Source organism: Pleurodeles waltl, chromosome 1_1 (genome assembly GCF_031143425.1).
Source record: "Pleurodeles waltl isolate 20211129_DDA chromosome 1_1, aPleWal1.hap1.20221129, whole genome shotgun sequence".
NCBI lineage: Eukaryota > Metazoa > Chordata > Amphibia > Caudata > Salamandridae > Pleurodeles > Pleurodeles waltl.
Genome location: NC_090436.1, coordinates 366,950,579 through 366,975,605, shown reverse-complemented (window position 1 = coordinate 366,975,605; position 25,027 = coordinate 366,950,579). Strand labels below are relative to the sequence as shown.

General features: G+C 47.6%; 1 protein-coding gene across 3 annotated transcripts in view; it reads right to left on the bottom strand.

Moving 5' to 3' along the window:
- The window catches only part of SREK1 (splicing regulatory glutamic acid and lysine rich protein 1), a 423,414-nt gene that overhangs the window by 219,751 nt on the left and 178,636 nt on the right, over positions 1 to 25,027 (bottom strand). For all 3 annotated transcript variants that reach the window (XM_069222929.1, XM_069222949.1, XM_069222938.1), the window contains one exon: positions 19,841 to 20,038. In XM_069222929.1, coding sequence (XP_069079030.1) covers positions 19,841 to 20,038 — 198 coding nt within the window. The remainder of the gene's footprint in view (positions 1 to 19,840; positions 20,039 to 25,027) is intronic.

Genomic DNA, 25,027 nt, shown 5'->3' with positions numbered 1-25,027 from the left:
ACCTCATTTATTGTCTATGTGTATGTACAACAAATGCTTAACACTACTCCTTGGATAAGCCTACTGCTCGACCACACTACCACAAAATAGAGCATTAGTATTATCTATTTTTACCACTATTTTACCTCTAAGGGGAACCCTTGGACTCTGTGCATGCTATTCCTTACTTTGAAATAGCACATACAGAGCCAACTTCCTACATTGGTGGATCAGCGGTGGGGTACAAGACTTTGCATTTGCTGGACTACTCAGCCAATACCTGATCACACGACAAATTCCAAAATTGTCATTAGAAATTGATTTTTGCAATTTGAAAAGTTTTCTAAATTCTTAAAAGACCTGCTAGGGCCTTGTGTTAGATCCTGTTTAGCATTTCTTTTAGAGTTTAAAAGTTTGTAAAAGTTTGAATTAGATTCTAGAACCAGTTGTAGATTCTTAAAAAGTATTCCAACTTTTAGAAGCAAAATGTCTAGCACAGATGTGACTGTGGTGGAACTCGACACCACACCTTACCTCCATCTTAAGATGAGGGAGCTAAGGTCACTCTGTAAAATAAAGAAAATAACAATGGGCCCCAAACCTACCAAAATACAGCTCCAGGAGCTTTTGGCAGAGTTTGAAAAGGCCAACCCCTCTGAGGGTGGCAACTCAGAGGAAGAGGATAGTGACTTGGAGGACAATTCCCCCCTACCAGTCCTATCTAGGGAGAACAGGGTCCCTCAAACCCTGACTCCAAAAATAATAGTCAGAGATGCTGGTTCCCTCACAGGAGAGACCAACACCTCTGAAATCACTGAGGATAACCCCAGTGAAGAGGACATCCAGTTAGCCAGGATGGCCAAAAGATTGGCTTTGGAAAGACAGATCCTAGCCATAGAGAGGGAAAGACAAGAGATGGGCCTAGGACCCATCAATGGTGGCAGCAACATAAATAGGGTCAGAGATTCTCCTGACATGTTGAAAATCCCTAAAGGGATTGTAACTAAATATGAAGATGGTGATGACATCACCAAATGGTTCACAGCTTTTGAGAGGGCTTGTGTAACCAGAAAAGTGAACAGATCTCACTGGGGTGCTCTCCTTTGGGAAATGTTCACAGGAAAGTGTAGGGATAGACTCCTCACACTCTCTGGACAAGATGCAGAATCTTATGACCTCATGAAGGGTACCCTGATTGAGGGCTTTGGATTCTCCACTGAGGAGTACAGGATTAGGTTCAGGGGGGCTCAAAAATCCTCGAGCCAGACCTGGGTTGACTTTGTTGACTACTCAGTGAAAACACTAGATGGTTGGATTCAAGGCAGTGGTGTAAGTAATTATGATGGGCTGTACAATTTATTTGTGAAAGAACACCTGTTAAGTAATTGTTTCAATGATAAACTGCATCAGCATCTGGTAGACCTAGGACCAATTTCTCCCCAAGAATTGGGAAAGAAGGCGGACCATTGGGTCAAGACAAGGGTGTCCAAGACTTCAACAGGGGGTGACCAAAAGAAAGGGGTCACAAAGACTCCCCAGGGGAAGGGTGATGAGACAACCAAAACTAAAAATAGTAAAGAGTCTTCTACAGGCCCCCAAAAACCTGCACAGGAGGGTGGGCCCAGAGCCTCTTCACAAAACAATGGGTACAAGGGTAAAAACTTTGATCCCAAAAAGGCCTGGTGTCATAGCTGTAAACAGCATGGACACCAAACTGGAGACAAGGCCTGTCCCAAGAAAGGTTCCACTCCAAACTCCCATCCAGGTAACACTGGTATGGCTAGTCTCCAAGTGGGATCAACAGTGTGCCCAGAGCAAATCAGGGTCCACACTGAAGCTACTCTAGTTTCTGAGGGTGGGGTGGATTTAGCCACACTAGCTGTCTGGCCGCCTAACATGCAAAAATACAGACAGCAACTCTTAATTAATGGGACTAGAATAGAGGGCCTGAGGGATACAGGTGCCAGTGTCACCATGGTGACAGAGAAACTGGTTTCCCCTGGCCAATACCTGACTGGAAAAACTTACACAGTCACCAACGCTGACAATCAGAGAAAAGTACATCCCATGGCAATGGTTACTTTAGAATGGGGAGGGGTCAATGGCCTGAAACAGGTGGTGGTCTCCTCAAATATCCCAGTGGACTGTCTGCTTGGAAATGACCTGGAGTCCTCAGCATGGGCTGAGGTAGAACTAAAAACCCATGCAGCAATGCTGGGTATCCCTGAACTGGTGTGTGTGAAAACAAGAGCACAATGCAAGGCACAGGGTGAAAAAGTAGAGCTGGAGTCTGGAAAAATGGCCCAGCCTACCAAGAGAACAGGAAAGTCAGTTGGGAAACCAACTGCAACACAGCAAAAGAAAGGGAACCTCTCTTCTCAGGTGACCTGACTCTTCCTTTCTAGCACTGGGTAAGGGCCACTCCATTTGTCCTGAAGTGCCCTGGGAGCCACAGGCTCCAGAACCCAGACTTTCTGCCCTGGTTGGAACTCAACCATTGCAGCCTTTTGGTCATACCAAAACTTCTGGAGCTGTTGGCTGGCCTCAAGGTTTTTGCTTGCCTTTTCCATGTACTCTGCCATTCTATAGCGAAGGCCAAGTACATAGTCCACTATGTCCTGTTTAGGCTCATGAAGAGGTCTCTCCCAGCCTTCTTTAACAAGAGCAAGTGGTCCCCTTACAGGGTGACCAAACAGAAGTTCAAAGGGTGAGAATCCTACTCCCTTCTGTGGCACCTCTCGGTAAGCGAAAAGCAGACATGGCAAGAGGACATCCCATCTCCTTTTGAGCTTTTCTGGGAGCCCCATGATCATGCCTTTTAATGTCTTGTTGAATCTCTCAACTAAGCCATTAGTTTGTGGATGGTATGGTGTAGTGAATTTGTAAGTCACCCCACACTCATTCCACATGTGTTTTAGGTATGCTGACATGAAGTTGGTACCTCTGTCAGACACCACCTCCTTAGGGAAACCCACTCTGGTAAAGATACCAATGAGGGCCTTGGCTACTGCAGGGGCAGTAGTCGACCTAAGGGGAATAGCTTCAGGATACCTAGTAGCATGATCCACTACTACTAGGATATACATATTTCCTGAGGCTGTGGGAGGTTCTAGTGGACCAACTATGTCAACACCCACTCTTTCAAAGGGGACCCCCACCACTGGAAGTGGAATGAGGGGGGCCTTTGGATGCCCACCTGTCTTACCACTGGCTTGACAGGTGGGGCAGGAGAGGCAAAACTCCTTAACCTTGTGGGACATATTGGGCCAGTAGAAGTGGTTGACTAACCTCTCCCACGTCTTGGTTTGTCCCAAATGCCCAGCAAAGGGAATATCATGGGCTAAGGTCAGGATAAACTCTCTGAACGACTGAGGCACTACCACTCTCCTAGTGGCACCAGGTTTGGGGTCTCTGGCCTCAGTGTACAGGAGTCCATCTTCCCAATAGACCCTATGTGTTCCATTTTTCTTGCCCTTGGACTCTTCAGCAGCTTGCTGCCTAAGGCCTTCAAGAGAGGGACAGGTTTCTTGTCCCTTACACAGCTCCTCCCTTGAGGGTCCCCCTGGGCCTAAGAGCTCAACCTGATAAGGTTCAAGCTCCAAAGGCTCAGTTCCCTCAGAGGGCAGAACTTCTTCCTGAGAAGAGAGGTTCTCTTTTCCTGACTGTGTTGCAGTTGGTTTCCCAACTGACTTTCCTTTTCTCTTGGTAGGCTGGGCCTTTCTTCCAGACTCCAGCTCTACTTTTTCACCCTGTGCCTTGCACTGTGCTCTCGTTTTTACACACACCAGTTCAGGGATACCCAGCATGGCTGCATGGGTTTTTAGTTCTACCTCAGCCCATGCTGAGGACTCCAGGTCATTTCCAAGCAGACAGTCTACTGGGATGTTTGAGGAGACCACCACCTGTTTCAGGCCATTGACCCCTCCCCATTCTAAAGTTACCATTGCCATGGGATGTGCTTTAGTCTGATTGTCAGCGTTGGTGACTGTATAGGTTTTTCCAGTCAGGTATTGGCCAGGGGAAACCAGTTTCTCTGTCACCATGGTGACACTGGCACCTGTATCCCTCAGGCCCTCTACACTTGTCCCATTAATAAAGAGCTGCTGCCTGTATTTTTGCATGTTAGGCGGCCAGGCAGCTAGTGTGGCTAAATCCACCCCACCCTCAGAGACTAGAGTAGCTTCAGTGTGGACCCTGATTTGCTCTGGGCACACTGTTGATCCCACTTGGAGACTAGCCATTCCAGTGTTACCTGGATTGGAGTTTGGAGTGGAACTTTTCTTGGGACAGGCCTTGTCTCCAGTTTGGTGTCCAGACGGACTACAGTTTCGACACCAGGCCTTTTTGGGATCAAAGTTTTTACCCTTGTACCCAGGATTGTTTTGTGAAGAGGCTCTGGGCCCACCCTCCTGTGCAGGTTTTTGGGGGCCTGTAGAAGACTCTTGACTATTTTTATTTTTGGCTGTCTCACCACCTTTCCCCTGGGGAGGTTTTGTGACCCCTTTCTTTTGGTCACCCCCTGTGGAAGTTTTGGACACCCTTGTCTTGACCCAATGGTCCGCCTTCTTTCCCAATTCTTGGGGAGAAATTGGTCCTAGGTCTACCAGATGCTGATGCAGTTTATCATTGAAACAATTACTTAACAGGTGTTCTTTCACAAATAAATTGTACAGCCCATCATAATTACTGCCTTGAATCCAACCATCTAGTGTTTTTACTGAGTAGTCTACAAAGTCAACCCAGGTCTGGCTCGAGGATTTTTGAGCCCCCCTGAATCTAATCCTATACTCCTCAGTGGAGAATCCAAAGCCCTCAATCAGGGTACCCTTCATGAGGTCATAAGATTCTGCATCTTTTCCAGAGAGTGTGAGGAGTCTATCCCTACACTTTCCTGTGAACATTTCCCAAAGGAGAGCACCCCAGTGAGATCTGTTCACTTTTCTGGTTACACAAGCCCTCTCAAAAGCTGTGAACCATTTGGTGATGTCATCACCATCTTCATATTTAGTTACAATCCCTTTGGGGATTTTCAACATGTCAGGAGAATCTCTGACCCTATTTATGTTGCTGCCACCATTGATGGGTCCTAGGCCCATCTCTTGTCTTTCCCTTTCTATGGCTAGGATCTGTCTTTCCAAAGCCAATCTTTTGGCCATCCTACCCCCCACTTTTTGCCTGATACTGATGCTGACTTGACTGAGAAGTGTGCTGGGACCCTGCTAACCAGGCCCCAGCACCAGTGTTCTTTCACCTAAAATGTACCATTGTTTCCACAATTGGCACAACCCTGGCACCTAGGTAAGTCCCTTGTAACTGGTACCCCTGGTACCAAGGGCCCTGATGCCAGGGAAGGTCTCTAAGGGCTGCAGCATGTCTTATGCCACCCTAGGGACCCCTCACTCAGCACAGACACACTGCTTGCCAGCTTGTGTGTGCTGATGGGGAGAAAATGACTAAGTCGACATGGCACTCCCCTCAGGGTGCCATGCCAACCTCCCACTGCCTGTGGCATAGGTAAGTCACCCCTCTAGTAGGCCTTACAGCCCTAAGGCAGGGTGCACTATACCACAGGTGAGGGCATATGTGCATGAGCACTATGCCCCTACAGTGTCTAAGCAAAACCTTAGACATTGTAAGTGCAGGGTAGCCATAAGAGTATATGGGCTGGGAGTCTGTCAAAAACGAACTCCACAGCTCCATAATGGCTACACTGAATACTGGGAAGTTTAGTATCAAACTTCTCAGAATAATAAACCCACACTGATGCCAGTGTTGGATTTATTAAAAAATGCACACAGAGGGCATCTTAGAGATACCCCCTGTATTTTACCCAATTGTTCAGTGCAGGACTGACTGGTCTGTGCCAGCCTGCTGCTGAGAGACGAGTGTCTGACCTCATGCGGTGAGAGCCTTTGTGCTCTCTGAGGACAGAAACAAAGTCTGCTCTGGGTGGAGGTGCTTCACACCTCCCCCCTGCAGGAACTGTAACACCTAGCAGTGAGCTTCAAAGGCTCAAGCTTCGTGTTACAATGCCCCAGGGCACTCCAGCTAGTGGAGATGCCACCCCCTGGACCCAGCCCCCGCTTTTGGCGGCAAGTCCAGGAGAGATAATGAGAAAAACAAGGAGGAGTCACTGGCCAGTCAGGACAGCCCCTAAGGTGTCCTGAGCTGAGGTGACTCTAACTTTTAGAAATCCTCCATCTTGTAGAAGGAGGATTCCCCCAATAGGGATAGGAATGTGACCCCCTCCCCTTGGGAGGAGGCACAAAGAGGGTGTATCCACCCTCAGGGCTAGTAGCCATTGGCTACTAACCCCCCAGACCTAAACACGCCCTTAAATTTAGTATTTAAGGGCTACCCTGAACCCTAGAAACTTAGATTCCTGCAACAACAAGAAGAAGGACTGCCCAGCTGAAAACCCCTGCAGAGGAAGACCAGAAGACAACAACTGCCTTGGCTCCAGAAACTCACCGGCCTGTCTCCTGCCTTCCAAAGAACTCTGCTCCAGCGACGCCTTCCAAAGGGACCAGCGACCTCGACATCCTCTGAGGACTGCCCTGCTTCGACGACGACAAGAAACTCCCGAGGACAGCGGACCTGCTCCAAAAAGACTGCAACTTTGTTTCAAGAAGCAGCTTTAAAGAACCCTGCAACTCCCCGCAAGAAGCGTGAGACTTGCAACACTGCACCCGGCGACCCCGACTCGGCTGGTGGAGAACCAACACCTCAGGGAGGACCCCCGGACTACTCTACGACTGTGAGTACCAAAACCTGTCCCCCTTGAGCCCCCACAGCGCCGCCTGCAGAGGGAATCCCGAGGCTTCCCCTGACCGCGACTCTCTGAAACCTAAGTCCCGACGCCTGGAAAAGACCCTGCACCCGCAGCCCCCAGGACCTGAAGGACCGGACTTTCACTGGAGAAGTGACCCCCAGGCGTCCCTCTCCCTTGCCCAAGTGGAGGTTTCCCCGAGGAAGCCCCCCCTTGCCTGCCTGCAGCGCTAAAGAGATCCCCTGATCTCTCATAGACTAACATTGAAAACCCGACGCTTGTTTCTACACTGCACCCGGCCGCCCCCGCGCTGCTGAGGGTGAAATTTCTGTGTGGGCTTGTGTCCCCCCCGGTGCCCTACAAAACCCCCTTGGTCTGCCCTCCGAAGACGCGGGTACTTACCTGCAAGCAGACCGGAACCGGGGCACCCCCTTCTCTCCATTCTAGCCTATGCGTTTTGGGCACCACTTTGAACTCTGCACCTGACCGGCCCTGAGCTGCTGGTGTGGTGACTTTGGGGTTGCTCTGAACCCCCAACGGTGGGCTACCTTGGACCAAGAACTGAACCCTGTAAGTGTCTTACTTACCTGGTAAAACTAACAAAAACTTACCTCCCCCAGGAACTGTGAAAATTGCACTAAGTGTCCACTTTTGAAATAGCTATTTGTCAATAACTTGAAAAGTATACCTGCAATTGAAATGATTCAAAGTTCCTAATGTACTTACCTGCAATACCTTTCAAACAAGATATTACATGTTAAATTTGAACCTGTGGTTCTTAAAATAAACTAAGAAAAGATATTTTTCTATAACAAAACCTATTGGCTGGATTTGTCTCTGAGTGTGTGTACCTCATTTATTGTCTATGTGTATGTACAACAAATGCTTAACACTACTCCTTGGATAAGCCTACTGCTCGACCACACTACCACAAAATAGAGCATTAGTATTATCTCTTTTTACCACTATTTTACCTCTAAGGGGAACCCTTGGACTCTGTGCATGCTATTCCTTACTTTGAAATAGGACATACAGTGCCAACTTCCTACACCCCTGCAATTCCCGCCAGAAGCGTGAGACTTGCAACACTGCACCCGGTGACCCCGACTCGACTGGTGAAGAAACAACGCTACAGGGAGGACCCCCAGGCGACTCCAAGACTGAGAGTAACCAAAGTTGTCCCCCCTGAGCCCCCACAGCGACGCCTGCAGAGGGAATCCCGAGGCTCCCCCTGACCGCGACGGTCTGATTCCCAGATCCCGACGCCTGGAAAAGACCCTCCCACCCGCAGCCCCCAGGACCTGAAGGATCGGAACTCCAGTGCAGGAGTGACCCCCCAGGAGGCCCTCTCCCTTGCCCAGGTGGTGGCTACCCCGAGGAGCCCCCCCCCTTGCCTGCCTGCACCGCAGAAGAGACCCCTTGGTCTCCCATTGATTCCTATTACAAACCCAACGCTTGTTTGCACACTGCACCCGGCCGCCCCCGTGCTGCTGAGGGTGTACTTTCTGTGTGGACTTGTGTCCCCCACACCCACCGGTGCCCTACAAAACCCCCCTGGTCTGCCCTCCGAAGACGCGGGTACTTGCCTGCTGGCAGACTGGAACCGGGGCACCCCCTTCTCCATTGAAGCCTATGTGTTTTGGGCACCACTTTGAACTCTGCACCTGACCGGCCCTGAGCTGCTGGTGTGGTGACTTTGGGGTTGCTCTGAACCCCCAACGGTGGGCTACCTTGGACCCAACTATGAACCCCGTAGGTGGTTTACTTACCTGCAAAAACTAACAATAACTTACCTCCCCAAGGAACTGTCAAAATTGCACTGTGTCCACTTTTAAAATAGCTATATGTGTTTTATGTAAAAAGTATATATGCTATTGTGATTATTCAAAGTTCCTAAAGTACTTACCTGCAATACCTTTCAAATGAGATATTACATGTAGAATTTGAACCTGTGGTTCTTAAAATAAACTAAGAAAAGATATTTTTCTATACAAAAACCTATTGGCCTGGAATTGTCTTTGAGTGTGTGTTCCTCATTTATTGCCTGTGTGTATGTACAACAAATGCTTAACACTACTCCTTTGATAAGCCTACTGCTCGACCACACTACCACAAAATAGAGCATTAGTATTATCTCTTTTTGCCACTATCTTACCTCTAAGGGGAACCCTTGGACTCTGTGCATACTATTCCTTACTTTGAAATAGTACATACAGAGCCAACTTCCTACACCTATTTTCTGGGTTAAGCCATGGCCTGCTGGCGGTGGCGTACCCTGGGCTTTAGTGGTCTTTCCGTGAGTTTTGTGTGTCGACGTCTTACTCACGGTTTTTGGCGGCTGTTCAGGATCGACCTCGTCCAAGTCCGAATCCTCGATGGAGAAGGTTTCTTCTTCCTCCTCCAAGTGTTTTTGTCCTGTTGGCGCCGACACCATTTGTCCTGTTGCTCTTCGGTCTCTTAATGCCTTCCTCGACCGAAACGCTCGACAGGCTTCACAAGTATCTTCTTTGTGTTCTGGAGACAAACACAAGTTACAGACCAGATGCTGATCTGTATAAGGATACTTGTTGTGATATTTGGGGCAGAAGCGGAATGGGGTCCATTCCATTAGCCTTGAAGATGCACGTGGTCGGGCCGACCAGGCCCCGCCGGGGTATCGAAAACCCCAAAGGGCCACCGGAGCTCTTCAAAATTTGGTGTCGATCTGTTGTTAGTTACAACAGATCAACACCAAATTTTGAAGAGTTAGTTACCCGATACAGAACGCAAACAATACCGTCGAATTTTCCGAGATTCTAACTATCTTTCTGAACCGAAACGCGGAGCGAAAAGGAACACGTCCGAACCCGATGGCGGAAAGAAAACAATCTAAGATGGAGTCGACGCCCATGCGCAATGGAGCCGAAAGGGGAGGAGTCCGTCGATCTCGTGACTCAAAAAGACTTCTTCGAAGAAAAACAACTTGTAATACTCCGAGCCCAACACTAGATGGCGGGATGTGCACAGCATGTGTATCTGCAGCTACACATGCCATCGAACACATATATATATTTTTTATTTACTTTATGTTTTTGTGTATGGGGAGCGACTCCTTTGACAAGGGTCACTCCCCTGGAGGGCAAATTGTATTTAGGCCATTTCTGCCGCCCTTGGGGGCAGATCAGCCTATTTTTGTAAGGCCAATCTGCCCCCTTTGGGGCAGAAACCTCTAGATACCATGGATTGGTGTGTGTGTTTTGTTTGGAGGGGGCAGCCCCTTGGGCAAGGGTCTCTCCCCATGGGGGCACATTACTGTTGGCCATAACTGCCCCTCTTGGAGGCAGACTGGCCTATTTTGGAAGGCCCACCTGCACCCCAAATAAATGGAGCCAAAGTTGTTCCGCCCACCAGTGGGCAGATTGGGCAATCACCCCCGATCCACACCCGTGGGGACAGAAAGTCTACTACATGCCAGGGAATGCCAGGGAATAAATAAAAGAAAAGAAAATAGTGGGGTGGTGGCTACCAACCAGTATGGGCCTGGTTATGCCCCCACCCGAACTGAAGGGACTAACAGTCTTTCAGCTCTCCCCCGCATACTAAAACATCTTATCCCATGGCAAGCAAGAGGACATTTGAATATTTTTGGTTTTTGTTTTACATACGGGCCATGAGAGCTTGGTAACTCTCAGAATCGTCCCACTTGGTATTGTGAGGGCTGCACTTTTTTTTTTTTTTTTACTTTGGGACGCTGGCATGTAGAAAAATCCACAAGACCTAGACACATCTGAAAACTAAACATCTAGTTGATTCCAGGGTGGTGTGCTTCACATGCACCCCGCACCATTTCCTTACCCACAATGCCCTGCAAACATGCAACTTTGCTGGAAAGCACACATTTTTCCCACATTTTTGTGATGGAACCTTCCGGAATCTGCAGTAATCCACAAAATTCCTACCACCCAGCATTGTTTCATCTACACCAATAAAATTTCTGCTGCACTTGTCAGCCTAAAAATGTTTTTTTTTTTTTTTTTCAAATTGACCTTTTAGACCCACTTTGGTTCCCCCTCAATTTTGACGTGTTTTTGGCTCTTCACTGTCACAAACACTTGGCCCACCTACACAAGTGAGGTGCAATTTTTAATCGGGAGACTTGGGGGCACGCTGGGTGGAAGGAAATTTGTGGCTCCTCTCAGATTCCAGAACATTCTGTCACCGAAATGTGAAGAAAAAGTGTTTTTTTAGCCACATTTTTAGGTTTGCAAAGGATTCTGGGTAACAGAACCTGGTGAGAGCCCGACAAGTCACCCCATCTTGGATTCCTCTAGGTCTCTAGTTTTCAAAATGCACAGGTTTGGTAGGTTTCCCTAGGTGGCGGCTGAGCTAGAGGTTAAAATCCACAGGTAGGCACTTTGCAAAAAACACCTCTATTTTCTTTGAGAAAATGTGATGTGTCCACTTTGTGTTTTGGAGCATTTCCTGTCGCGGGCACCAGGCCTACCCACACAAGCGAGGTACCATTTTTATCGGGAGACTTGGGGGAACATAGAATAGCAAAACAAGTGTTATTGCCCATTGTCTTTCTCTACATTTTTTCCTTCCAAATATAAGACAGTGTGTAAAAAAGACGTCTATTTGAGAAATGCCCTGTAATTCACATCCTAGTATGGGCACCCCAGAATTCAGAGATGTGCAAATAACCACTGCTCCTCAACACCTTATCTTGTGCCCATTTTGGAAATACAAAGGTTTTCTTGATACCTATTTTTCACTCTTTCTATTTCAGCAAATGAATTGCTGTATACCCGGTATACAATGAAAACCCACTGCAAGGTGCAGCTCATTTATTGGCTATGGGTGCCTAGGGTTCTTGATGAACCTACAAGCCCTATATATCCCCAAGAGTCCAACGGACGTAACACTATATTGCTTTAAAAAATCTGACATTGCAGGAAGAAGTTAGAGTAAAATGTAGAGAAAAATGGCTGTTTTTTTTCACCTCAATTTCAATATTTTTTTATTTCAGTTCTTATTTTCTGCAGGAAACTCTTGTAGGATCTACACAAATTACCCATCACTGAATTCAAAATTTTGTCTACTTTTCAGAAATGTTTAGGTTTCTGGGATCCAGCATTGGTTTCACACCCATTTCTGTCACTGACTGGAAGGAGGCTGAAAGCACAAATAAATCGTAAAAATGGGGTATGTCCCAGTAAAATGCCAAAATTGTGTTGAAAAATTGGGTTTTCTGATTCAAGTCTGCCTGTTCCTGAATGCTGGGAAGCTGGTGATTTTAGCACCGCAAACCCTTTGTTGTTGGCATTTTCTGGGAAAAAAACCACAAGCCTTCTTCTGCAGCCCTTTTTCCCATTTTTTTATTTTAAAATAACAGAATTTTCACTGTATTTTGGCTAATTTCTTGGCCTCCTTCAGGGGAACCCACAAAGTCTGGGTACTTCTAGAATCCCTAGGATGTTGGAAAAAAAGGACGCAAATTTGGCGTGGGTAGCTTATGTGGACAAAAAGTTATGAGGGCCTAAGCGAGAACTATTCCAAATAGGCAAAAAAAGGCCTGGCACAGGAGGGGGAAAAGGCCTGGCAGCGAAGGGGTTAAAATAATATACATACTGGTGAAAGGTTGGAATTATTAAAGCCTCATATAGATGTTCAATATTGGTATCTGGAAAAAAAGGGTGATCAATTTAGTGAATAAGCTTATATTAAAATTGGTATTTGTGGAAGCATGTTATATTAAGGCTCAGCTCACCACTGTCTGACCCAGAATGGTGATTTTGTCACCTAAAAAAAGAAAAGCATTCATGAGCCTGTGGAAAATAAATGAATGACAGCTTGAGTGGAGAAAATAATCTTTTTTATCTTAATATAAGAGCTGGGTAGACTGGCAGTATCTTCCCACAGTGGGGAACATTGTATTTCCTTAATTTTGAAATCTGACTTTGGCCTCACCCAATAGGCCTTAATAGGTAATGGAATTGCCACTGAGCTATCCGGAAGGTGACCGGAGCAGCTTCCCAAAATAAGGGGTAAATGTCATTTGGAGGAATTTGCCAAATGGCAATCCATCTTACAATGCCGTATGGTGATAACTATTTGTAAAGAAATGGCTCCCTGTTGCAGTTACCCCCCACTTTTTGCCTGGTACTGATGCTGACTTGAATGGGAAGTGTGCTGGGACCCTGCTAACCAGGCCCCAGCACCAGTGTTCTTTCACCTAAAATGTACCATTGTCTCCACAACTGGCACAACCCTGGCACCCAGGTAAGTCCCTTGTAACAGGTAAGTCCCTTGTAACTGGTACCCCTGGTACCAAGGGCCCTGATGCCAGGGAAGGTCTCTAAGGGCTGCAGCATATCTTATGCCACCCTAGGGACCCCTCACTCAGCACAGACACACTGCTTGCCAGCTTGTGTGTGATGGTGGGGAGAAAATGACTAAGTCGACATGGTACTCCCCTCAGGGTTCCATGCCAACCTCACACTGCCTGTGGCATAGGTAAGTCATCCCTCTAGCAGGCCTTACAGCCCTAAGGCAGGGTGCACTATACCACAGGTGAGGGCATAGGTGCATGAGCACTATGCCCCTACAGTGTCTAAGCAAAACCTTAGACATTGTAAGTGCAGGGTAGCCATAAGAGTATATGGCCTGGGAGTCTGTCAAAAACGAACTCCACAGTTCCATAATGGCTACACTCAAAACTGGGAAGTTTGTTATCAAACTTCTCCGAAAAATAAACCCACACTGATGCCAGTGTTGGATTTATTAAAAAATGTACACAGAGTGCATCTTAGAGATGCCCCCAGTATTTTACCTAATTGTTCAGTGCAGGACTGACTGGTCTGTGCCAGCCTGCTGCTGAGAGACGACTTTCTGACCCCATGTGGTGAGGGCCTGTAGGAAGTTGGCTCTGTATGTGCTATTTCAAAGTAAGGAATAGCATGCACAGAGTCCAAGGGTTCCCCTTAGAGGTAAAATAGTGGTAAAAAGAGATAATACTAATGCTCTATTTTGTGGTAGTGTGGTCGAGCAGTAGGCTTATCCAAGGAGTAGTGTTAAGCATTTGTTGTACCTACACATAGACAATAAATGAGGTACACACACTCAGAGACAAATCCAGCCAATAGGTTTTGTTATAGAAAAATATCTTTTCTTAGTATATTTTAAGAACCACAGGTTCAAATTTAACATGTAATATCTTGTTTGAAAGGTATTGCAGGTAAGTACATTAGGAACTTTGAATCATTTCAATTGCATGATTACTTTTCAAGTTATTCACAAATAGCTATTTCAAAAGTGGACACAGTGCAATTTTCACAGTTCCTGGGGGAGGTAAGTTTTTGTTAGTTTTACCAGGTAAGTAAGACACTTACAGGGTTCAGTTCTTGGTCCAAGGTAGCCCACCGTTGGGGGTTCAGAGCAACCCCAAAGTCACCACACCAGCAGCTCAGGGCCGGTCAGGTGCAGAGTTCAAAGTGGTGCCCAAAACGCATAGGCTAGAATGGAGAGAAGGGGGTGCCCCGGTTCCGGTCTGCTTGCAGGTAAGTACCCGCGTCTTCGGAGGGCAGCCCAGGGGGGTTTTGTAGGGCACCGGGGGGGACACAAGCCCACACAGAAATTTCACCCTCAGCAGCGCGGGGGCGGCCGGGTGCAGTGTAGAAACAAGCGTCGGGTTTGCAATGTTAGTCTATGAGAGATCAACGGATCTCTTCAGCGCTGCAGGCAGGCAAGGGGGGGCTTCCTCGGGGAAACCTCCACTTGGGCAAGGGAGAGGGACTCCTGGGGGTCACTTCTCCAGTGAAAGTCCGGTCCTTCAGGTCCTGGGGGCTGCGGGTGCAGGGTCTTTTCCAGGCGTCGGGACTTAGGTTTCAGAGAGTCGCGGTCAGGGGAAGCCTCGGGATTCCCTCTGCAGGCGGCGCTGTGGGGGCTCAGGGGGGACAGGTTTTGGTACTCAGTCGGAGAGTAGTCCGGGGGTCCTCCCTGAGGTGTTGGTTCTCCACCAGCCGAGTCGGGGTCGCCGGGTGCAGTGTTGCAAGTCTCACGCTTCTTGCGGGGAGTTGCAGGGTTCTTTAAAGCTGCTTCTTGAAACAAAGTTGCAGTCTTTTTGGAGCAGGTCCGCTGTCCTCGGGAGTTTCTTGTCGTCGTCGAAGCAGGGCAGTCCTCAGAGGATGTCGAGGTCGCTGGTCCCTTTGGAAGGCGTCGCTGGAGCAGAGTTCTTTGGAAGGCAGGAGACAGGCCGGTGAGTTTCTGGAGCCAAGGCAGTTGTTGTCTTCTGGTCTTCCTCTGCAGGGGTTTTCAGCTGGGCAGTCCTTCTTCTTGTTGTCGCAGGAATCTAATTTTCTAGGGTCCAGGGAAGCCCTTAAATACTAAATTTAAGGGCGTGTTTAGGTCTGGGGGGTTAGTAGCCAATGGCTACTAGCCCTGAGGGTGGGTACACCCTCTTTGTGCCTCCTCCCAAGGGGAGGGGGTCACATTCCTATCCCTATTGGGGGAATCCTCCTTCTACAAGATGGAGGATTTCTAAAAGTCAGAGTCACCTCAGCTCAGGACACCTTAGGGGCTGTCCTGACTGGCCAGTGACTCCTCCTTGTTTTTCTCATTATCTCTCCTGGACTTGCCGCCAAAAGTGGGGGCTGGGTCCAGGAGGCGGGCATCTCCACTAGCTGGAGTGCCCTGGGGCATTGTAACACGAAGCTTGAGCCTTTGAAGCTCACTGCTAGGTGTTACAGTTCCTGCAGGGGGGAGGTGTGAAGCACCTCCACCCAGAGCAGGCTTTGTTTCTGTCCTCAGAGAGCACAAAGGCTCTCACCGCATGAGGTCAGACACTCGTCTCTCAGCAGCAGGCTGGCACAGACCAGTCAGTCCTGCACTGAACAATTTGGTAAAATACAGGGGGTATCTCTAAGATGCCCTCTGTGTGCATTTTTTTATAAATCCAACACTGGCATCAGTGTGGGTTTATTATTCTGAGAAGTTTGATACTAAACTTCCCAGTATTCAGTGTAGCCATTATGGAGCTGTGGAGTTCGTTTTTGACAGACTCCCAGCCCATATACTCTTATGGCTACCCTGCACTTACAATGTCTAAGGTTTTGCTTAGACACTGTAGGGGCATAGTGCTCATGCACATATGCCCTCACCTGTGGTATAGTGCACCCTGCCTTAGGGCTGTAAGGCCTACTAGAGGGGTGACTTACCTATGCCACAGGCAGTGGGAGGTTGGCATGGCACCCTGAGGGGAGTGCCATGTCGACTTAGTCATTTTCTCCCCATCAGCACACACAAGCTGGCAAGCAGTGTGTCTGTGCTGAGTGAGGGGTCCCTAGGGTGGCATAAGACATGCTGCAGCCCTTAGAGACCTTCCCTGGCATCAGGGCCCTTGGTACCAGGGGTACCAGTTACAAGGGACTTACCTAGGTGCCAGGGTTGTGCCAATTGTGGAAACAATGGTACATTTTAGGTGAAAGAACACTGGTGCTGGGGCCTGGTTAGCAGGGTCCCAGCACACTTCTCAGTCAAGTCAGCATCAGTATCAGGCAAAAAGTGGGGTGTAACTGCAACAGGGAGCCATTTCTTTACAGGGCCTTTGTGCTCTCTGAGGACAGAAACAAAAGCCTGCTCTGGGTGGAGGTGCTTCACACCTCACCCCTGCAGGAACTGTAACACCTAGCAGTGAGCTTCAAAGGCTCAGGCTTCGTGTTACAATGCCCCAGGGCACTCCAGCTAGTGGAGATGCCCGCCCCCTGGACACAGCCCCCACTTTGGCGGCAAGTCCAGGGGAGATAATGAGAAAAACAAGGGGGAGTCACTGGCCAGTCAGGACAGCCCCTAAGGTGTCCTGAGCTGAGGTGACTCTGACTTTCAGAAATCCTCCATCTTGCAGATGGAGGATTCCCCCAAAAGGATTAGGGATGTGCCCCCCTCCCCTCAGGCAGGAGGCACAAAGAGGGTGTAGCCACCCTCAAGGACAGTAGCCATTGGCTACTGCCCTCCCAGACCTAAACATACCCCTAAATCGAGTATTTAGGGGCTCCCAGAACCTAGGAAAACAGATTCCTGCAACCTAAGAAGAAAAGGACTGCTGAGCTGAAAAACTCTGCAGAGAAGACGGAGACACCAACTGCTTTGGCCCCAGCTCTACCGGCCTGTCTCCCCCCCTTCTGAAGAAACTGCTCCAGCGACGCTTTCCCCAGGACCAGCGACCTCTGAATTCTCAGAGGACTGCCCTGCTCTAAAAGGACCAAGAAACTCCCGAGGACAGCGGCTCTGTTCACCCAAGACAGCAACTTTGTTTCCAAAGAAGCAACTTCAAGACAACAGCATTTCCCGCCAGAAGCGTGAGACTTGCAACCCTGCACCCGGAGACCCCGACTCGACTGGTGGAGAAACAACGCTCAGGGAGGACTCCCCGGCGACTCCAAGACTGTGAGTAACCAAAGTTGTCCCCCCTGAGTCCCCACAGCGATGCCTGCAGAGGGAATCCTGAGGCTCCCCCTGACTGCGACTGCCTGACTCTCAGATCCCGACGCCTGGAAAAGACCCTGCACCCGCAGCCCCCAGGACCTGAAGGATCGGAACTCCAGTGCAGGAGTGACCCCCAAGAGGCCCTCTCCCTTGCCCAGGTGGTGGCTACCCCGAGGAGCACCCCCGTTGCCTGCCTGCACCGCTGAAGAGACCCCTTGGTCTCCCATTGATTCCAATTGAAAACCCGACGTGTGTTTGCACACTGCACCCGGCCGCCCCCGTGCTGCTGAGGGTGTACTTTCTATGCTAACTTGTGTCCCCCCCGGTGCCCTACAAAACCCCCCTGGTCTGCCCTCCGAAGACACGGGTACTTACCTGCTGGCAGACTGGAACCGGGGCACCCCGTTCTCCATTGAAGCCTATGTGTTTTGGGCACCACTTTGAACTCTGCACCTGACCGGCCCTGAGCTGCTGGTGTGGTAACTTTGTGGTTGCTCTGAACCCCCAACTGTGGGCTACTTTGGACCCAAACTTGAACCCCGTAAGTGGTTTACTTACCTGCAAGAACTAACAATTACTTACCTCCCCTAGGAACTGTGAAAATTGCACTGTGTCTAGTTTTATAATAGCTATATGTGTTTAATTTGAAAAGTATATATGCTATTGTGATTATTCAAAGTTCCTAAAGTACTTACCTGCAATACCTTTCATGCAAAGTATTACATGTAGAATTTGCACCTGTGGTTATTAAAATAAACTAAGAAAAGATATTTTTCTATACAAAAATCTATTGGCCTGGAATTGTCGCTGAGTGTGTGTTCCTCATTTATTGCCTGTGTGTATGTACAACAAATGCTTAACACTACTCCTTTGATAAGCCTACTGCTCGACCACACTACCACAAAATAGAGCATTAGTATTATCTCTTTTTGCCACTATCTTACCTCTAAGGGGAACCCTTGGACTCTGTGCATACTATTCCTTACTTTGAAATAGTGCATACAGAGCCAACGTCCTACACTATTGTATTGTAGTGTAGTAGAGTGTTGCGTTCTTGTGGTTTGCGGAAGAGTGAAACAATGAATTGATTATTGTTTATGATCAGAAGGTCCAGAAAAGGAATACTGTGTTGATTTGTGTTGTGGCTAAACTTAAGATAGGGCCGACAGTTGTTTAAATAATGAACAAATAATTTGAGCATTTCATCATTCTCTTCCCAAATCATGAAGATATCATCAATGTATCTTTTCCAACAGTTTATGTTCCTAAAGGCTGAGGTACTAGGTTTGATTCTCCATTCAACTTATTTTTTCCCCTTTTTTTACGCTCAGTATCTATTTCGAATAGATTACACTCACCGCACTTATACGTCTGTTGCAATTCACATTCAACTTCCTCATAGTTATTGTTTTTATTACGGAAACCAAAGGGGACCAAAAAATAATATTTTTCTCTTCAAATTTTCCACAGCTATTTCTAATTGCCTTTTTGCCCTCGGTGAGGCCAAAGTCAGGCTTTGACTTCAGTAGCTATTTATAGAAGGAGAGTCAGGTCTGACTTTCCCTTGTATACAGATTTCAGAATTAAGAAACTACAGCGTTGCCCACAATGGGAAGATGCTGCCATCCTACCCAGCACTTATAGTAAAGTAAAAAATATTATTTTCTCCCCTCAAGCTGTCATTAATTTATTTTTCACAGGCTCATGAATGCTTTTCTGTTTTTTAGGTGACAAAATCACCATTCTGGGTCAGACAGTGGCGAGTTATGGCTTAATGTAACTTGCTCCCACAACTACTAATTTTAATATAAGCTTATTCACTGAATTGAGACCAAATATAAGCATTTTTTATTTATATACATCATAGCACACTCCTTACTGATGGTCTTTTCTTTGACAGTGCCCCAGGTCATTTCCTGTCCTAATGAGACCCTAGTATCCAACATGAGGGTCGAAACGAAGTCAACACGTTAACCAGACAAGACACCCTCAATTATGTTTTGAATTATCAATCAATGTATAGACAAGCATACTTCTTAACTTAATAAGAGTCTGTCTTTGTGAGATACACCAAGGATCTCAGAACTATAAGCAATTTCTTTATAGCTTTATGGTGCGGTGCCTCTTTTCTCACTTGGGGATCACTTTTTTCAGCTAGCACTCGGTTTATTTTCCTAAAGTATGATTACAAAAATGATTCACCATTATATGCTGCTGCTTCTTCTAAAACGTTTAAAACTCAGCCTGCCATGGAAGACTACATGCAGTTTGTATGGTGGCCCCTTAGGGTGGCATAATACATGCTGCAGACCATAGGGACTTTTCTTAGTACCCATACACTAGGTACCAAGGGTACCATTTACTACTTACTTATAGGGGTGCTAAAGTGTGTGCCATTTGTAACACAATTAGACAATTTCACCTTGTTTTTAGGGAATAAGTACTGGCACTGGGGCCTGATTAGCAGAGACACAGTGCTACAAAAAGTGAGGGAGACCATGACAAAAAGGGGCCATTTGCTAACATAACCACAAAATAGGAAACCATGGTTAGTGACTTTCATGTAACTTTAATATATTTTTTTCCTATTAAAAACATGAGGACCCTTTTAAGTTCCCCAAAAATTCTTACCGTGACCGACTTCTTGATCTACGACTTTCCTTTGATCTGGACCGCTTCCTGGGCGGACTTCTCGATCTACGTCTGTCTTTGTGTCTTGAGCGGGAACGGTTGCGTGATCTGTTGCGTGATCTGTTGCGTGATCTGTTGCTAGAACGGTTGCTAGAACGGTTGCGGGAACTAGTACAGGAACGATTACGAGATCTGCTCCTGCAAAAAATAATAATAATAATAATTGCCTCATCTTGTTAGAAATAACAATAAAACAATAAAAAAAAAGTGAAAGATTACAAAATCAGATCGGCCTCAATATGCCGACAGAACTCTAACTACTGCTGGCCAGAGAAGACAGAAAAGGACTGTGCCTGCTGACTAGCTGGACTGTGCAACAGAAAGCTGACACAGAGACAGCGCTACAGCACTCACAATAGAGCATTAAAATTATCTAATTTTGCCACTATCTGACCCTCTAAGGGGAACCCTTGTACTCTGTGAACACTATCTCTTACTTTGAGATAGTATATACAGAGCCAACTTTCTACAATACTAATGCTTAATTTTGTGTTAGTGTGGTCGAGCAGTAGGCTTATCAGAGGGTAGTGTTAAGCATTTGTTGTACACACACACACAGGCAATACATGAGAACACACACTCAATGACTTAACTCCAGGGCAATAGGTTTTTATATAGAAATTTTGTATTTTCTTCATTTATTTTAGAACCACAAGATTCAGAATTCAAGTGGGGGGAGGAGTCCAATCCAAAATGGTTTGGATATTCCCCTGCAGTGGCTGAATTGGTTCTCCACCTGACAGGTGGCCTAGATAAACCACTTCCCCCTGCCCTATCTGGCATTTTTGTAACACTGATAGTGAGGCCAACCTTTTGCAGGGCCTCCAAAACATTCCATAGGTGGACCAGGTGATCATCCTAGGTGGAGCTAAAGACAACTATACCATCTGGATAAACTGCACTATAGGCTTCCAAGACTTGGAGAACTGTCCTCACCAGTCTACGAAGTCTGCCAGGTGCATTTTTCAAACCAAAGGGCATTTATGAGAATTGGTAGTGCCCTCAAATAGTTGAAAATGCGGTTTTTGGTTTAGCATCTTCTGATAATTTAATCTGCCTATGGCCAGCAGTTAGATCAACAGTGCTAAGATATTTGGCAGATGCCTGTGTATCTATGAGCTCATCTGCCCTAGGGATAGGATAAGCATCAATCTGTATTACTGTGTTGAGCCCTCTGTAATCAACACAAAACCTCATCTCTCTCTTCCCATTTTGAGTGTGTGGTTTTGGGACTACAACCACTGGGCTAGCCCAGGGACTGTCAGAGTGCTCAACCACTCCTAGAGCCAGCATCTTTTGCACTTCAGCTTTGATGCAGTTCTTTACATGATCAGGTTGCCTGTAGATTTTACTCTTTACAGGTAAACTGTCCCCTGTGTCAATGGTGTGATCACACTATGTGGTTTGACGTGGTGTAAGGGAAAACAGATCAGAGAACTCCTCAGTTTTGCCTGCACTGGCAGCTTGTCATGTGCTTGGTGAAGGGTCCCTTAGGGTGGCACAATTTGTGCTGCAGCCCTAAGGGGCTCTTATTTCTTTAGCACCTCAGGCCCTAGGTAACAATGGCACCATTTATTAGGGACTTATAGAGGGTGCTAAAGGATCTGCCAATCGGGGAAACAATTGTACAGTTTAGGGAGAAAAAACACTGGCACTGGCGACCTGGTTGGCAGGGGCCCATGCACCTCAGTCAAACTTGCATTAAAAACCAAGCAAAAAGAGAGAAAGAGAATGTAGGAAGTTGGCTCTGTATGCACTATTTCAAACTAAGAAATAGCATGCACAGAGTCCAAGGGATCCCCTTAGAGGTTAGATAGTGGCAAAAAGGGATAATACTAATGCTCTATTTTGTGGTAGTGTGGTCGAGTAGTAGGTTTATCGGAGGAGTAGTGTTAAGCATTTGTTGTACACACACAGGCAATAAATGAAGAACACTGTAGGAAGTTGGCTCTGTATGTGCTATTTCAAAGTAAGGAATAGCCTGCACAGAGTCCAAGGGTTCCCCTTAGAGGTAAAATAGTGGTAAAAATAGATAATACTAATGCTCTATTTTGTGGTAGTGTGGTCGAGCAGTAGGCTTATCCAAGGAGTAGTGTTAAGCATTTGTTGTACATACACATAGACAATAAATGAGGTGTACACACTCAGAGACAAATCCAGCCAATAGGTTTTGTTATAGAAAAATATATTTTCTTAGTTTATTTTAAGAACCACAGGTTCAAATTTAACATGTAATATCTTGTTTGAAAGGTATTGCAGGTAAGTACATTAGGAACTTTGAATCATTTCAATTGCAGGTATACTTTTCAAGTTATTGACAAATAGCTATTTCAAAAGTGGACACTTAGTGCAATTTTCACAGTTCCTGGGGGAGGTAAGTTTTTGTTAGGTTTACCAGGTAAGTAAGACACTTACAGGGTTCAGTTCTTGGTCCAAGGTAGCCCACCGTTGGGGGTTCAGAGCAACCCCAAAGTCACCACACCAGCAGCTCAGGGCCGGTCAGGTGCAGAGTTCAAAGTGGTGCCCAAAACGCATAGGCTAGAATGGAGAGAAGGGGGTGCCCCGGTTCCAGTCTACCAGCAGGTAAGTACCCGCGTCTTCGGAGGGCAGACCAGGGGGGTTTTGTAGGGCACCGGGGGGGACACAAGCCCACACAGAAATTTCACCCTCAGCAGCGCGGGGGCGGCCGGGTGCAGTGTAGAAACAAGCGTCGGGTTCGCAATGTTAGTCTATGAGAGATCAACGGATCTCTTCAGCGCTGCAGGCAGGCAAGGGGGGGCTTCCTCGGGGAAACCTCCACTTGGGCAAGGGAGAGGGACTCCTGGGGGTCACTTCTGCAGTGAAAGTCCGGTCCTTCAGGTCCTGGGGGCTGCGGGTGCAGGGTCTTTTCCAGGCGTCGGGACTTAGGTTTCAGAGAGTCGCGGTCAGGGGAAGCCTCGGGATTCCCTCTGCAGGCGGCGCTGTGGGGTCTCAGGGGGGACAGGTTTTGGTACTCACAGTCGGAGAGTAGTCCGGGGGTCCTCCCTGAGGTGTTGGTTCTCCACCAGCCGAGTCGGGGTCGCCGGGTGCAGTGTTGCAAGTCTCACGCTTCTTGCGGGGAGTTGCAGGGTTCTTTAAAGCTGCTTCTTGAAACAAAGTTGCAGTCTTTTTGGAGCAGGTCCGCTGTCCTCGGGAGTTTCTTGTCGTCGTCGAAGCAGGGCAGTCCTCAGAGGATTCAGAGGTCGCTGGTCCCTTTGGAAGGCGTCGCTGGAGCAGAGTTCTTTGGAAGGCAGGAGACAGGCCGGTGAGTTTCTGGAGCCAAGGCAGTTGTTGTCTTCTGGTCTTCCTCTGCAGGGGTTTTCAGCTGGGCAGTCCTTCTTCTTGTTGTTGCAGGAATCTAATTTTCTAGGGTTCAGGGTAGCCCTTAAATACTAAATTTAAGGGCGTGTTTAGGTCTGGGGGGTTAGTAGCCAATGGCTACTAGCCCTGAGGGTGGGTACACCCTCTTTGTGCCTCCTCCCAAGGGGAGGGGGTCACAATCCTAACCCTATTGGGGGAATCCTCCATCTGCAAGATGGAGGATTTCTAAAAGTTAGAGTCACCTCAGCTCAGGACACCTTAGGGGCTGTCCTGACTGGCCAGTGACTCCTCCTTGTTGCTTTCTTTGTTCCCTCCAGCCTTGCCGCCAAAAGTGGGGGCCGTGGCAGGAGGGGGCGGGCAACTCCAACAAGCTGGAGTGCCCTGATGGGCTGTGACAAAGGGGTGAGTGTAGGAAGTTGGCTCTGTATGTGCTATTTCAAAGTAAGGAATAGCATGCACAGAGTCCAAGGGTTCCCCTTAGAGGTAAAATAGTGGTAAAAATAGATAATACTAATGCTCTATTTTGTGGTAGTGTGGTCGAGCAGTAGGCTTATCCAAGGAGTAGTGTTAAGCATTTGTTGTACATACACATAGACAATAAATGAGGTACACACACTCAGAGACAAATCCAGCCAATAGGTTTTGTTATAGAAAAATATCATTTCTTAGTTTATTTTAAGAACCACAGGTTCAAATTTAACATGTAATATCTTGTTTGAAAGGTATTGCAGGTAAGTACATTAGGAACTTTGAATCATTTCAATTGCATGTATACTTTTCAAGTTATTGACAAATAGCTACTTTAAAAGTGGACACTTAGTGCAATTTTCACAGTTCCTGGGGGAGGTAAGTTTTTGTTAGTTTTACCAGGTAAGTAAGACACTTACAGGGTTCAGTTCTTGGTCCAAGGTAGCCCACCGTTGGGGGTTCAGAGCAACCCCAAAGTCACCACACCAGCAGCTCAGGGCCGGTCAGGTGCAGAGTTCAAAGTGGTGCCCAAAACGCATAGGCTAGAATGGAGAGAAGGGGGTGACCCGGTTCCGGTCTGCTTGCAGGTAAGTACCCGCGTCTTCGGAGGGCAGACCAGGGGGGTTTTGTAGGGCACCGGGGGGGACACAAGCCCACACAGAAATTTCACCCTCAGCGGCGCGGGGGCGGCCGGGTGCAGTGTTAGAACAAGCGTCGGGTTCACTTTCAATTGTAAACATAGCATCAGCAAAGGCAAAAAGTCAGGGGGCAACCATGCCAAGGAGGCATTTCCTTACAGAGGATTCCCCCAATAGGGTTAGGATTGTGACCCCCTCCCCTTGGGAGGAGGCACAAAGAGGGTGTACCCACCCTCAGGGCTAGTAGCCATTGGCTACTAACCCCCCAGACCTAAACACGCCCTTAAATTTAGTATTTAAGGGCTACCCTGAACCCTAGAAAATTAGATTCCTGCAACTACAAGAAGAAGGACTGCCTAGCTGAAAACCCCTGCAGAGGAAGACCAGAAGACGACAACTGCCTTGGCTCCAGAAACTCACCGGCCTGTCTCCTGCCTTCCAAAGATCCTGCTCCAGCGACGCCTTCCAAAGGGACCAGCGACCTCGACATCCTCTGAGGACTGCCCCTGCTTCGAAAAGACAAGGAACTCCCGAGGACAGCGGACCTGCTCCAAGAAAGGCTGCAACTTTGTTTCCAGCAGCCTTGAAAGAACCCTGCAAGCTCCCCGCAAGAAGGGTGAGACTTGCAACACTGCACCCGGCGACCCCGACTCGGCTGGTGGAGATCCAACACCTCAGGAGG